A 16,180-nucleotide genomic window follows, 5' to 3' on the forward strand; every position below is an offset into this window, starting at 1 on the left:
GATATATCACTCCCACCCTGCCCCTCCCCCCCAAAAACAATTTTTGGCTCCAAAATAAAGTACAATAATAAACTCTTGATGAAAAACTATGTTATGGGGCAATCTATCATATACTATGGCTAAATATGAATTTACAGAAAAGAGCACATCCCATTTTCAGCACTTTTTCATAAACATGCAACTCACTATAAAATACAAAACACTTGCTTTCAAGAACAGCTTTATAAAGACACACTGCATCAATAAAATTTTTTTCTTCTGATTAACTTTACACTGTTATGGAGAACTGAAACATTTCTAATGTGTATATATCAGATTTTATATTATAGTGTAATAATTTGCATTTTCTGAACATAACGTTCAAGAGGAAGTATCTATACACAATAACATTCTAGACTATCAGAAACTAATTCAAATTACAGAATTTTATTGATACAGTAGATTAATAAAAACTGAAAAGGGATGATAAAACGGGATAAAGAATTCAGTACATTATTTTAATAACACACTCTTTAAAATTAAAATATTTTAAATCTCTCTCTTTTTAAAATTTTCATTGCATGACAGGCCAGAAAATTCTGGGACCAATACTGAGGTGTAAAATAATCAAACAACTTCAGGACTGTTTCACCATTTGTGCGGCATCCTCCCATCAGAGGCATGATTCAGGTGTGATGGCAGACCACTTAGCACCTCTGCAGATTAAGGATGCCTGGGAGTAAACACCAGCTAAGAGACGTACGGGAAAGAGAGCATTTCAACTCTCCAACAAACAGTGACATCAAGAAAATGACACCATTTGTTGAAAAAAAATTTTTTTCACAGTAAATTGCAGAGAATACAAATACATACACTGACAGATTACTGCTTAAGATCTATCCTAACGAACTCTTTTCAAATCAATAGATCCAATACACAGCTGGGCACTGTCAGTTTAAAGCCGCAGATAAAAGCTATACAAGCACTTTAGAAGTCAGAAACATTAAAAAAAAGAAAGAAAGAAAAATATATTTACAAGTTTCTTCTTTAGTTTATGTCTACATAGCCATCACACATTAGACTCTTTCACAAGACTCCACAGTCAATGTTGTCACCATGCGCATGGCTAAAGTGTGTGACCACAGACACATGAGGTCATCAGAGTAAGGTCCAACTGTCCACTCTTCAGCAGTCCCATTTTGTGCAGCCAAGGCTTTACTCAGCCTGAAGCTTGACAACCATTTTTTCCAAAGCTCTCACGCAGAAAGTTATTAACGGCATCTGTTCATCGCCTTTCTCTTTTAGAACCTCGCCGCCGCACCTTGAAAGAAACATCAACAGGTGTAATTACCATTGTTTTATAACCAATTATTATTCTTAACATGTTCCTGATAGTCCTTTCTTAAAATCTTTCTCCTACATTAACTTTCTGTCTTAGCATTACATACATGAATGCTCATAAATAGCCTTTCCCAGGATTAGCAAAAGAGAAAATATTTTACTTTTCTGTTTAATAATTTTAAAGAGAAATGAACAGAAGTCAACGTCAACAGCAAAAAACAATGACAAATATCACCTTGTTATTTATGTGTCTGTAGTAAAGGGTATGAATTTAGGCTTATAGCTACCTTTCTCAGAAATTACCTATTGAGTTTGGATCATAACCACTATCAAAAACATATAAAAAATGTGGCAAGTACATAAAATTTCAGATAAAATAAGTTTAGTATTATCAAGAGGAACACAAACTTATAGTTTAGTTTTCCTTTAATGAAGCCATCAGTTACTATGTACTCATCAGCCTTATTTTTATACCTTCCCCCCATAAAAACCCTTTACAAGCCAAACTAGTTTGAGACCATAATTCAACATATTTTTTTCCTCTGGTCTTCAACTAATTCAGATAAATGAATCCTGATGCAGACAGAGGTGCTGATTATATTAAATAAGACAGAGAGGCAGGGGTCAACTCTGGGGCTTGATCACAGGACACACGTTTCTCAAACAAAAAACTGAAACTAGCTGAGCTGATCCACAGATTCGGCATGAATATTAGCAATATGCAGCTCTTACTTAGATGCATCAATTATATTTCTTCCAAAGAGAAAAATCGGAGATGTGACAGGCAAATTCATTCATTATTTTATTTTATTTATTTATTTATTTAAATTTTATTTTATTTTTTAAACTTTACATAATTGTATTAGTTTTGCCAAATATCAAAATGAATCCGCCACAGGTATACATGTGTTCCCCATCCTGAACCCTCCTCCCTCCCCACACCATCCCTCTGGGTCGTCCCAGTGCACCAGCCCCAAGCTTAGGAGGCATCACATTCCTACTTTTGTGAAAGAAAGGTCTATTGCCAATTTTTATGAATTCCAAACGCTAATTTTATTTGAAGACATGACTTTATTCTACATGACTGACTAACTTCTAGTTGCTACTGAGAAACTCAAACAAAAAACTTACACGAAATATTACCAAGAGTATATATAACAGATACTGGGAAAACTTAAGTGCATGCGGTGTCGTCCTGAGACTATCACTTGCTGTTCTCTGTATTCAGTTGTACACTGGACATTTACACTCTCACTAGGCTACGTCCTCACTTGGTTTCAGGTTTTCATAAATGGTATTTTCTCCACAATCTAAGCTGATAGATGAACTAACACACTACAAACAAATGAAAAAATACATATATATTCAGAATTATTAAGTAACGGCAAGTGCTCAAAGAATCTGACCACTTATCAACTCTAATTCTACTGAATACATTCCATACTATCACACATGGCACTTTAAAAAACACATACATTTACTGTAGAGACTTCCTCTTCTTCTGTTTCTTCCTGTGGATTTTCATCATTGACAGGAGAGCTACCCTGAAACACATCTATTTCTTCACTTGAGTCATTTTCTTTAGTAGCTGCTTGTTTAGAGCGTCCTACACGGCTAGAGTAAAACACAGGTAAAATAAAATGAGCATTGTGATCTTTAAGTGGTAGTTTACTTCATAAGAGGAAATGCTTTAAATACTTCATAAACTTTCCTTTATTATCATTTTTACCCTGAATTACCCTGTAAGCCAAGAAATATTTTTCTTACATTCTAAACCCTAAACCAGTACTTAACCCTAGATTGTACTGTTATTTGGTAGATAACAAATAACAAAAGTCAGGGTGACTGAAACCAACGCCATAAAGGATTTTAAAATATAACCCAAAGTCTACTCTTCCTTTTATCTTTCCCAAGTCTGTAAAAGGCATCTATGTCTACTGAGTCACTCAAACCAGAAAATTTAGAGTCTTCCTTAATAGCGTGCAATTCTGCGTCTGACCTAAAGATTCTACTTGTAAAGAAATCTCAAATCCATTCACTTCTCTCCATCTTCACTGTTACATCATACATATTTCTAAACCATTCTCATCTTTTGCCTCTAAGTAATCTTTTAAAAATGTAAAACAGCTGATGTCAACACCCCTGAGAGAGGACCCTACTATACTGAGAGTAACTGCATTAACCTTCTTGATAAGTACATAAGGACCTTTAGACTGGCCTTGCCTACTTGTCAGTTCTCATCTTTTTCTATACCCCAATCCTCTGAAACTACAATACAGCAAAAACTTTGCCTTCCTTCGGCTCTCTGAATTTGTCAAGATTTTTCCCACTTCAGAACCTTCCAAAACAGGGTCCCCTCCACCTGAAATGTTCCTCTCCCTACTCTCTAGAAGTCTAACTCCTACTGTTCTCAAGGAATCAACTTGAGAAATCAATTTGTTCTCAAGGAATCAACTTTCCAAAGAGAAAACTTCCCCAGTTCCCCAGCCCTCTCATTACACTCTCTTACAGCACCCTAACTTTGTCCTCCAAGGTACATTTCACAACTTATTATTTCACATTCATGTGTGATTATTTAATAACTACATCCCCTTTTAGATGGTAAGTACTATAAGGATGTCTGTTTTCTGTCACTATATTCCTTAGCACCTAATACTCTCTGATACATAGAAGATACTCAAAAATATGTAACAGATACCACCATTTAATTAAACATATATATCTGTTGGTATTTAATTTAGAATTTCCTAATCATTTCTATAAGCAATTGAATATATATACTGTTTAATCTGTACTCAAGCCAATTTACTCAAATTTACTTACTTGATTCAGTTTTTCAGAATTAACAGAAGAAAATACAGGGAAAATAATACAATCTTGCTCAATTCCACTAAGATCAGAACAAGAAAACAAGCAAATCGTAACATATGTGATCACACTACCTCTAAAGAGGGGCTTTCCAGTAAAAATAAGTTAGGCTGTTAAGACAGGATCATAGACACTCTCTCTGTGTTGATTTTTTTAACAAGAAAATACTTGCTTCGTTTAAAATATTCCCATGAGGAGGACTTGTGTCATTTTACAAGATAACATGATAATCATACAAGCCCTTCATTTTATGATGCCCAAATATAAACAAATTAAAGTTACAAACATGAAAGATATTCACCCTATTATTTTGTTATAAAATTAATCATCGAAATTTAAGCTATCTTAGGAATTTTTTTTTTTTAAACAATGATTTTTTTCCATGGTTGAACACAAACACATTTATAAAGCTGCCACAAAAATGTACTTACCTTTACTTTTTACATGAAGGAAAATTAAATGGAAAAAGGTGGGAAGTACTAGCTAGATACTTGGTAACTTTTCCTATGGAATACATAGGAACAGGAAAAACTATGAACTGAGTGTTTAACCAAGGTGTGCTGGCAACTCTGAAAAGTCAAGCCACTGAAGTATGGGATTACTTTCAGAAAAACTGTAAAATTTCTAACAGACAACATTCTACTCTGTTTTTGCTTTAAATGAGAAAGAAAGTGCCAAATTTACAAATTACAACATTGATGCCCCTGCCACTTTAATAATCTTGGACATAGATTTGTTACTGTATCTCTCCTATAAACGTGTACTTGTGTGATCATCCAAAACTACCTATATGTAGATACAGATGTGTTAATTTGATTAGAAAACAAACAATATCAAGACATCAAAAGCTTGAGATCACTATGTGATAATTTCCACCAATATACTTAGGAAAAATGACTTTCCTACACTGATCAAAGAATGAAAGCAAAAGTGTATAAGCTATTTTTTTAAAGCTGCTGAGGAAAGATGGAAAACCTGTGGTGTGGAGTAACAAGAAAATGTGATCTATGCTGTGATTATTTAAAGATACGCCATCGTCTCTTTAGGTACCAAAAAGTGTGTACTGGAAATAATAGACTATTTGGTATTTATAACCATTTGTCTAAAACCTATAAAAATGTACAAATGTCACCAAAGGATGATTGGGATATCAATCACCTAGGTAAGTTTACAAAAATTTTATCTTACCTAGTATACTAGGCTAAATATATGGGTGGCTCAGACAGTAAAGAATCTGCCTGCAGTGCAGGAGATCTGGTTCGATTCTTGGGTCAGGAAGATCTCCTGGAGAAGGGAATGGCAACTCACTCCAGTATTCTTGCCTGGAGAATTCTTCCCTGGAGAATGGACAAGGGAGCCTGGTGGGCTACAGTCCAGGGGGTCACAAAGAGTTGGACACGACTGAGCAACTAACACTTTCACTATGTATTGCTATACTTAGAAATTTATGAACTCTTGCAAAATAATTTGAAACTGGTTTGAAACTTAATATTATTTACAACTTACACCTTTTTGGGGGGTTTTGATGGTGACGGTGTTTTTGACGGTCCTCCTCGTCCTTTCTGTGGTGTGGACTGTGTGGGTTCAGCTGCACTAGTGTCAGGAGACTCTGCTCTGCTCTGGGGAAGACCCGGATGCAGACAGCACCAAGTTATGATTTACAGTACAATAACGGATGCATGCAGTTCAGAGTTGCACACACTTACCTCTGCTGTGCTCTCCTTGAAGTCCGGTGCTGTTTACTTTTTGACTTCTGCTCTGTGTTTCCACTTTGTCTTTCTTCTTCCTCTTCCTCTTCTGCTGCTGAAGGTCCAGGTTTTTTTTTGCTTCCTTTTTTGGATGTTTTCATCGTTGGCTCTTCTTTGGGTGTACCCCCACCAAGAGGTTTTGGTGGTCGGCCTCGTTTACCTTTTTTTGGTGGACTGTTCTGTTCATCCTCATTTTCTAGTATATCTTCTTTGAGCCTCTTTTCCTCAGGCCACTGCTGTTCGTCTGACTCTGAAGCTGTATGGCCTCTCTTTCGTCCACGCTGACTGCCTTTAGGTTTCTGTTCCTGTACCAACTTGGAAAGGTCATCCATGCCTAATTTCTCTTCTGAATCTGTTACAGGTGTCTTTTTCCGGCTTCTTGGTTTGTCCAATTCAGACTAGGAATAAAAGCCACGATTTCAAATATAAAACTTAGTATACATTATTAGTGTGTGTGTGTATGTGTATGTGTGTGTGTATATATATATATATATATGTTCAAGAATAAACAAACGAACAAAATCTGTTATCCACTTCAGTTATAAGAATGTAACTAAATAAGGTCTAGAGGTTTTAAGCATGTTAGAACCATAACTACCTACTTGCTTTTATTAACAATTTTCTAATATAAAACATAATCTGGGGGTAAGAGGGTAAATTTTTATTCTTACTCAAGCCAAAGAGCCTCAGATGAAACCTCTCAAGATCAGTAGATGATTAGATGATAAATTTTTCATGAAGAGCTAGTCCATTAAAAAGAACATTCTAAATTCAACGCTTAAAAGGAGTCATAGTTCAGTACTCATTATGAAGAACTGCAGTTGTCTCTCATTAGTATCTGTTGTCTCTACCAAGTTTTAATTGGCAACTTACTTTCAAATATTTCACAAATGTCTATACTGTTTCAATAATAAAATCAATGTATTTTCTTGGGAAAAAAAAAATTCATCTGGTCTACTAAAAAAAGAGAAAAAGCCAAATTCAATGCTTAAATAATAGACAACTACACTGAGTATAGTGGATCTGCATTTGATAGTCAATTTAAGTAATCCTAATTTTATCACACAGTGTATATAATAAGACATAAATATCAACTATGTAATGCATAATGCATACACATCATAAAAGAACTATTTTATTTCATAAATGGAGGTTGCAAGATACAAAAGTTAAACATATTCATCATTTATTAAAAATTCTGAAAACATTTCTGAATCGAAGATATCGCTTCTTCCCAGATACAACAATACAAAAATCACTGACTTTCAAATTTAACATAAAATCCCAGTCTACATTCACAGAATTTAAGCCTTGACTCGTAGATGGAGATTCTTTAAAGAAATTCTTCAAAGAAACAAGGAAGAGTTATGTATGAATTTGTAATTTTCTCCATAGGTATACCATGCATGTAAAACATATTAAAACATGTTTGTAGTACTAAGTTAATTTCCAAATGGTTTGTTCCAATTTACATTCTTAAAACATCAGTGAAAACAAAAATTATCAGATTACTTATAATTCTTCACGTTTAATTAGTCATTTATGTTTCCTATCTGTGAACTGCCTAGTTATGCCCCTTGTCTGTTTATTGGAGTTTGAGTTTTAATCTACAATATTCTACACTTTTGTGTATACTTTAGATTTTATTTCCTGTTCGTTGTGAACTGAATTGTGTCCCCACAAAATTCACAAGCTGAAGTATTCTGATATTCTTTGGAGATGGGATCTTTGGGAGGTAATTCTAAAAGTCACGAGGGTGGGGCCCTCATGATGGGATCAGTGTCCTTAGGAAAAGAGACACCAGAGAGATCTCACTGTCTCTCTCTCTCCACCAGCTTATTGTTGTTCAGTTGCTCAGTCATGTCCAACTCTTTGAGACCCTATGAACAGCAGCATGCTGGGATTCCCTGTCCTTCACTGTCTCCAGAAGTTTGCTCAAACTCATATCCTTTTACCACTGATAAGAACACAGCAAGAAAGGAGGGTGTGTGAGGGTGTGTGCGTGTGTCTTCAGTAGTGTCCAACTCATTGTGACCACATGGACGGTAACCCGCCACACTGGTCTGTCCACATAATTTTCCAGGCAAGAATACTGGAGTGGGTTGCCATTTCCTACTTCAGGGGGTCTTCCCCACCCAGGGATCGAACCCAGGGTAACCATCTGCAAACCAGGAACAGAGATCCCATCAGCAACTGAATTGGCCCACACTTTGATCTTGAACTTTCCAACCTCCAGAAATAAGAGAAAATTTGTGTTGTTCAAACCTTCCAGTCTATGGTGTATTGTTATGGTAGCCTGAACACACTAAGACATTATCATATTTTGTTTTAGAATAGGATGTGAGTTGAGGTTCTAAACTGTTTTACCTACTCCCACTGCCAAAGATACATCCAATCACTTCAAAATCAATGATATATTATGCTTCCTTTACTTTGTATTATTTTTCAAAAACAGTAATATTTCTAGGTATTAGTAAAATACTATGCAACAAAAGCACAGTATTTTACTAATTATAACTAAGTATGTTTGTGTTTGGTTGGGCTGATTTTATCATTACTCCTCCTTTGCATCCATTTATTCTACCCTTGAGCTTCCTTGGTGACTCCATGGTAAAATACACCTGCTAATGCAGAAAGACACAGGTTTGATATCTAGTCTGGAAGATCCCCTGAGAAGGAAATGGCAACCCACTCCAGTATTCTTGGGAATATTGGAAATCCTGGGAAATCCCACAGACAGAGAAGACTGGGGGGCTATAGGCCATGGTGTCACAAAGAGTTGGACACAACTTGGCAGCTAAACAACAACATTCTTCGCCATGATCTTAAAATCACACTGGAATTTTACAATGGCATTTTCACTTAGAACTGTCATCTTTTTTTATTCATTTATCCCATGAAGGAATATGGCATGTCCTCTCTCTCTTCTATGTTTCTCAGTTTTGATATTTTCTCCACATAGGTTCCTCCTTCTTCTTTTTAAGGTTATGTTTAGATCCCTCTACCTAATTTCACTGTAACAGTTATTGCTGTAAAGTAAATCTCTTTTCCCCCAAGTGTCTATCTGATATAAAGTAAAATGACTGAAGTTAGTTTTATATATATATATATATATATATACACACACACACATACACAAACATACATCTACCATGCTAAATTTAGTTTCTCTATTGCTTCTTCTTATTTTTTTTAAGAGTATAAAAATAAATATCTCTTCTTTTTCATCGTCATACTTTTGGTTCCTATTTCATGTCTTTCAGAACTGGCCAAATATTCTAGAACAATAACAGTGGTGATAACTGGTTGTATGTTTTGTTCCTGATTTTTAATAAAAATGCTTCAAGTATTTTGCCTTTAAGAATAATAATTTTGACCAAATCACTGACTACTGACTTCAACAGATAAAACTTTTAGCATATAATGAAGTATGTTTCTAGCATTAATTTACAAAGAGTTCACTTTTGCCAAGAATGAAATTTTATTTATAATCTTTTATTTAGGATGTTGATTTGTTATATAAAAAGATTTTTTAGCATTTAAATTATCCTTGTATTCTGGGAAGAAAAAAGGCATATAAATGTCTGGTTTTAATTTGTTACTATTTTTCTAGAGTTTTGGACATAAATTAGAAATTAACTGTCATTACTTAAAGAAGGGAAGAAAAATATTAAAATAAAACTAAAGTTTCCAATTATAAATATTACAATTCATTTTGACGTCCAAAGATCTGAAAAAAATGGCTGAAATCTTAATGTTCTGGAAAAGGCTGGTGGTAAAAAGGAAATTCAATGTCTGTTTTATTGACAGTATCATAAAATAATCTAGCTTCCTAAAGCACTAAATTCTCTAATTTTTCATTTGTACTGTACTGTTTTCAGAACAGAGGGGGTATAAAATCGACATCAGAAGTAAGAAATGGGGAAAATGTTAATTGTAAAACTAAATTATTATTGTTCAGTCGTGTCCAATTCTTTGCAATCCCTGTCTTCATTATCTCCTGGAGTTTGCTTAAATTCACATCCATTGGGTTGGTTATGCCATCCAACCATCTCATCCTCTGTGGTCCCCTTTTCCTCTTGCTCTCATTCTTTCCCAGCATCAGGGTCTTTTCAAATAGGTCAGTTCTTCGCATCAGGTGGCTAAAGTATTGGAGTTTCCATTTCAACATCAGTCCTTCAATATTCAGGACTGATTTCCTTTAGGATGGACTGGCTGGATCTCTTTGCAGCCAAGGGATGCTCAAGAGTGCCAACTGCTGTGGTTCTCCAACACCACAGTTCAAAAGCATCAATTCTTCGGTGCTCAGCCTTCTTCATGGTCCAACTCTCACATCCATACATGACTACTGGAAAAACCATAGCTTTGACTATATGGACCTTTGTTAGATAAGTGATGTCTCTGCTTTTTAATACATTGTCCAGGTTTGTCATAGTTTTCTTCCAAGGAGCAAGTGTTTGGAGCCCAAGAAAATAAAATAAGTCACTGTTCCCACTTTTTTCCCATTTACTTGCCATGAAGACTGGATGCCATGATCTTAGTTTTTTGAATGTTGAGTTTTAAGCCAGGTTTTTCACTCTCCTCTTTCACCTTCATCAAGAGGCTCTTTAGTTCCTCTTCACTTTCTGCTGTTAGGGTGGTATATCATCTGCATATGAGGTTGTTATTTCTCTTGATTCCATCTTGTGATGCATCAAGCCTTTAGTTCCTCTTCACTTTCTGCTGTTAGGGTGGTATATCATCTGCATATGAGGTTGTTATTTCTCTTGATTCCATCTTGTGATGCATCAAGCCTTTAGTTCCTCTTCACTTTCTGCTGTTAGGGTGGTATATCATCTGCATATGAGGTTGTTATTTCTCTTGATTCCATTTTGTGATGCATCAAGCCTTTAGTTCCTCTTCACTTTCTGCTGTTAGGGTGGTATATCATCTGCATATGAGGTTGTTATTTCCCTTGATTCCAGCTTGTGATGCATCAAGCCTGGCGTTTTGCATGATGTACTCTGCATAAAACTTAAAAAAGCAGGGTGACAATATACAGCCTTGTCATACTCCTTTCCCAATTTTGAACTAGTCCACTGTTCCATGTCTGATCTAACTGTAGCTTCTTGTCCTGCATACAGGTTTTTCATGACAGGTAAGGTGGGCTGATATTCCAATTTCTTTTTTTTTTTTTCCAATTTCTTTTAAGAATTTTCCAGTTTGTTGTGATCCACACAGTCAAAGGATTTAACGTAGTCAGTGAAGCAGAAGTAGATGTTTTTTAGGAATTCTCTTGCTTTTTCTATGATCCAACAGATGCTGGCAATTTGATCCCTGGTTCCTCTGCCTTTTCTAAATCCAGCTTGTACATCTGGAAGTTCTAGGTTCACGCTCTGCTGAAGTCTAGAAGGATTTTGAGCATTCCCTTGCTAGCATGTGAAATGAGCACAGCTGTATGGTAGTTTGAACATTCTTTGGCATTGGAATGAAAACTGACCTTTGCAGTCCCGTGGCCATATTTAATATAAATGTACATGAACAATAATTTTGCAGTGAAATTTCAATGTGAAGCTGGTAGTATACAAAAAAGACAATACTTTTCCACTATCTATCGGTCTTTAAACTCAACTTCTGTCTCATAATGTCAGCTCTCTAAAGACATTTCAGTTGGAACAAGCTTATTAATAAGGTTCTTCTGAAAATGGACACAAAGTTACACAAAAGATGGCAAAAGCCTTATTAACTACACATATCAATCTCAAAAGCTTATAAATTCAGAACTGTTCTGTGAAAACATGGACTTTATTCTGCATTGCTCCAAAATGTAGACTAGATATGGAATTTATAGGATAACAAAATATTAACCATGTTTTCTAATTTGGGGGGGAAGAAGAGTAATATATGTGGGTGTGGGTAACCTACCTGAGGTCTCCAACAAATGGGAGAAATTACAGGCTTTCCACTTAAGGCATTTTCAAGCACATGGTAACTAACTCTCATAAATTATAGGGAAGGAATTTCTGCACTAAGGGAGAGGTCAGATTAGAAGACATAAATAGCTTTTCCCACTCAAGGATTCTTCTATAAATCCAGATAACAAGGTTCCTTTCTGGCTAAGCAATCAATTTTTAATTCTGCTTGGGTGAAATTTTTAAACAGCCAATAATAATCAGAATTAATACTATAGTTAGGATTGAGTAAGAATTTTAGAGTTTTAAGTACAAAGAGAAACAACTTGCTAAAATAAATTATTGGAGAAACCTGAAAAAAACTGAAAATCATTTAAACTTTGTGGGATATGTAAGTTTGGGCCACTGGAAGACAAGAAGTACAAGAACTATTTCAGAAAAAGCAATGTATTTATTAATAATTTTTCCCTCTATTAATCAAGTAGATGAAAACACATTACCTTTTATTATGATGATAATTATTAATCAAAAATATTAATATTGATAACAATGAAACAGCAGCAACCACCATTCATTTGGGCTAATTCATTTATTCTGATAAACTTTACCAGCTGAGTATCCACACTTCACTAATAAAGAAACTAATTCAGGGAACCTAACAAGTTATTCAAGAAATGTTTAGAGCTAACCTAGAAAGTCAAAATGTACTCCATTATTAATGCCATTGAGTTGTGTTGGAATACGTAACTGTATTCTATATCCATACTAAAAATGCCAAATTGTCTTCAAATGATAACTATAAATTATGTCTATAACACATATCAGTATCACTGCTATTAAGATTTAAAAACTAAACAAGGACTTTATGAAAACTGTAGCATTTCCAACATTTCCTGGAATCATATTTAGTAATTAAAGGCTCAGGAAATCAGCTAAGATGGAAGAACCTTTAAGAATTCTCATTCTAGTCTCTTCTCTAAGGCTAAGTCTAAACTCATTGTGTTTAAAGAAAAAGAAACAAACACAAAAGCCAAGCAGTTCTGAGTACAGAACAGGCATGTTTAGTCCAAAGCTTTAAAGAATAAAGACTGCTTACTAGAATGATAAGACACACAAGAAATTCAATATACTTAAATTACATGGTAGAGGATAATTATAAACTCAAATTTGTGATTAAAACCACTGAAGTAAAATCATGTCAAACTTGAAAGGAACACTCACTGGTTTCCGTGTAAAAATTATTATTTACATAGAAAAAATTACTATTATTGTACTTATTATAAAATCAAACGAAATATCTCACCCTTACAAGATCAGAGTCGTCTCTCTTGTCACTTTTTTTTCCCGGCAAAGGTGAAGACATTGTGTAATCTTCATTTTCACTGTGATCCATTTCAGAACTATCAAGCCTTTTAATACAGATACTTGTTATTATTATTACAATCAAACCTTAAAAGTTCTTCCTGTTCCCAGTGTAGCTTTATAGCTTTATGAACAAAAAGTTTCATTCTTTCCAAAAAATATCCACTTTATTTTCATGGTGGTTTAGTCCCTAAGTTGTGTCTGACTCTCTTGCCACCCCATGGACTGTAGCCTGCCAGGCTCTTCTGTCCATGAAATTCTCTAGGCAAGAATACTGGAGAGGGTTGCCATTTCCTTCTCCAGGGGCTCTTCCTGACTCAGGAATCGAACCTGGGTCTCCTGCATTGCAGGCAGATTCTTTACCAACTGAGCTGCAAGGGAAGCACTTTAATATATTTAACACCATTTGGCTATTTTCCAATCTTCTCCCTTTTCATGCCTACCTGAGATTACTATTAGCTGATTCTAGCTCCTCTATTCTCCATCAGTAACCTAGGTAATCTTCTAAAAGCACAAATTAGATCACTAGACTCTACATCTTCCAGTTTTACTTAAAAGTCAAACCAAATCCTTTACATTATCCACAAAGGGCAAACATAATCTGGCTACCTCTCAACTTCATCCCTGACCATTATTCTCTAATCCCTACTCTCCAACCAAAGTAATCTCTCATACACACCTAGCCCATTCCCTTAGAAAGAGTCCTGGTGAACAAAAAACAACACAACTTAGAAACTAAACAACAACAAAAATGCTAAAACTAGTTAAACTGTAAATTATTTTCCTTTTTTCTTTAGAAAATAAAAAATTGAAAGTACACAGCACAATTTGAAAGCACATTTTTAAACTTTTTTAAAACAAAAAAGTTATATGCATGCACAGTAAAAGAAATTCAAAACCACATCAGAGCATGTTCCTCCTACACTAGATTACTGTATACACTATGAAGATGTTGGGTATTCTTCCTAAAACTCTTGATGCATGTACAAGTACATGTAAATACAAATTCTTCTTAAAACCCCAAAATACTTTACACTGTTCTATTCTTTGTCTTTTCCACTCAATCACATATTGTGGAAACTCTTCATATGAGCTCATATGTCATCATTTTTTAAAGGAGTATGTATTCCACTGTATAGATGAGCTGTAATTTAAAGATTTACATTCATTGGACACTAAGTTTGGAAACCAGCTTATGTCTTACAACGGATTGCCCCAACAAGCTAAAAAATGAAAGGCTATGGAGTACCCATCTAAGCGAGTAAGCAAATACATTTACCTTGTAAATGGCTATCAGTGTTAAAATAGGAATGTACAGATATGCACTGACTTTCATTCACTGACATTAAAGGTAGAAGATGTTATTTTACATCTCATAGCCTTGGTGGATTCCTTAATGCAAAGCATGGTATTTCTTGTGTACTTACCTCCCTTTTATTCTTCCAGGAGAGCTTGGATTTGAGCTGCTGCTTGCGTTGCTTACAGTTTCCATTCGTGATGATTTTGTCTGAGATTGTTTGCCTGCTGATGAAAGCGGCTTATTAACAGCTCCTAGAACATTGGTTGTTTTGGGCTGAAATGAAAAATGCATATCTCTTTCTATTTGATAAAAGCCGAAAGAAATTTAGATGCAAAGAATCACAAATAACACCTGCCAAAGTATTTCCATATATAAACCATGAAAAGCTTGCCTATCCTTAAGCAAAATAAGAATTATAAACTGAGTATCACTTGAATAAATAAAAAACTGTATTAACAGAATAACAGTTAAGTTTCTAAGTTATCTACGGTGAGAAGGCTTACAAAGAAAGTGAGAACACAAAAAATGTATAGTCAACAATGAAAATTGACAATTAGACTCTTGCCAGGGAAGGATATGTCTTTTTACTTTAATACTACAGAATAAGAAATTTAAGAAAGAAGATACCCAGGGTTTTACCATAAGTTAAAAAATATGTTCTATATCTCAACCTACATCTATGTAGTAAAAATAACTTTTTCTTACTAAATGGAAGATACTGAATATTTGTATTTTCTTTTGATACACCAATTTTAAAGAAATACAAAATAATATAATTATACCAACAGTCACACTAAAATAAACTACCACATAAAAATTAAAACAATTTTCAAAACATACTTTTCCAGGAGTGAAAAATGATTTCATTTCTGGAGGCAGATAATTTTTGGTGTTACTGAAGTTCTGGAAGCAAGGGAAAAAAGACAGTCAATGACTTCTGAAACACTGTATCTACAAAGCAATTCAAAAGTCAACAAAGCTTAAATTAGAGCAGCTTTTGTTTTAAAGTGCATTATAAAATACATATTTATTGAAACTAAAAATCAGTTGAAACACAAAATTTCAGTCACTGATTTTAAATGCTTTAATAGCTAAAACTAACCTTGTACTAACTCTAGTATTAACACAACATTTTTGAGCTCTAATATGCTAGAACTGTAAGAGCACCTGAACAAAAACATGCTTATATAATAATACTCTCCAGGGAAGAGACCACATATATATATATATATACTCCTTTTATCTTAATCACAAAACGGTGAATGCCTAAATGCAGACAGTCCCTTTTTAGGTGAACCTACAAGGCCTATTCCAATCTCTATACACTGGGGTTAAGATATTAACTGGTATTCTGCTAAAAAAAAAAGGGTAATGAATGTTTTCCTCTCACTTAGATAGACTATAAACCTCCAAGAGATTCTTAAAAATACCTTTTTTAGAATAATACTATACTTGAGTTTTCTGAGAGTGGTTTGGGAAGATCCCTGTAATGCTTCCCAGGTATTAAGCCTGCTCCAATGTCAGTTCTCTGATTCTTTCACACCAGTTAGAAATTTCAAGGGCTTATAATTTCAGACTGTATCAGCATTCTCCTTCCCGTTTTGAATCAATGGCTATTAACTCATTAATTTATCAGCTTTGATCACATTTTTGCCTGTGCTCTTAAGACTAGCATAAAACTCAGAAAACAA

The 16,180-nt window shown here is 34.6% G+C and overlaps 1 protein-coding gene across 3 annotated transcripts in view; it reads right to left on the minus strand.

The window, feature by feature from the left end:
- Positions 1-405: 405 nt before the first annotated feature.
- Positions 406-16,180, minus strand: part of PDS5B (PDS5 cohesin associated factor B) — a 178,935-nt gene continuing 163,160 nt past the window's right edge. Inside the window, exons 29-35 of one of the 3 annotated variants that reach the window (XM_055542386.1) lie at positions 15,330-15,392; positions 14,617-14,762; positions 13,131-13,236; positions 5,895-6,334; positions 5,695-5,802; positions 2,796-2,934; positions 406-1,300 (exon numbers count right to left, since the gene is read on the minus strand). In XM_055542386.1, coding sequence (XP_055398361.1) covers positions 1,265-1,300; positions 2,796-2,934; positions 5,695-5,802; positions 5,895-6,334; positions 13,131-13,236; positions 14,617-14,762; positions 15,330-15,392 — 1,038 coding nt within the window. In that variant the 3' untranslated portion in view covers positions 406-1,264. The remainder of the gene's footprint in view (positions 1,301-2,795; positions 2,935-5,694; positions 5,803-5,894; positions 6,335-13,130; positions 13,237-14,616; positions 14,763-15,329; positions 15,393-16,180) is intronic. The other 2 variants (XM_055542385.1, XM_055542384.1) reach the window with 2 other exon arrangements.

The sequence above is a fragment of the Bubalus kerabau genome, chromosome 12 (assembly GCF_029407905.1).
Source record: "Bubalus kerabau isolate K-KA32 ecotype Philippines breed swamp buffalo chromosome 12, PCC_UOA_SB_1v2, whole genome shotgun sequence".
Classification (NCBI taxonomy): domain Eukaryota; kingdom Metazoa; phylum Chordata; class Mammalia; order Artiodactyla; family Bovidae; genus Bubalus; species Bubalus kerabau.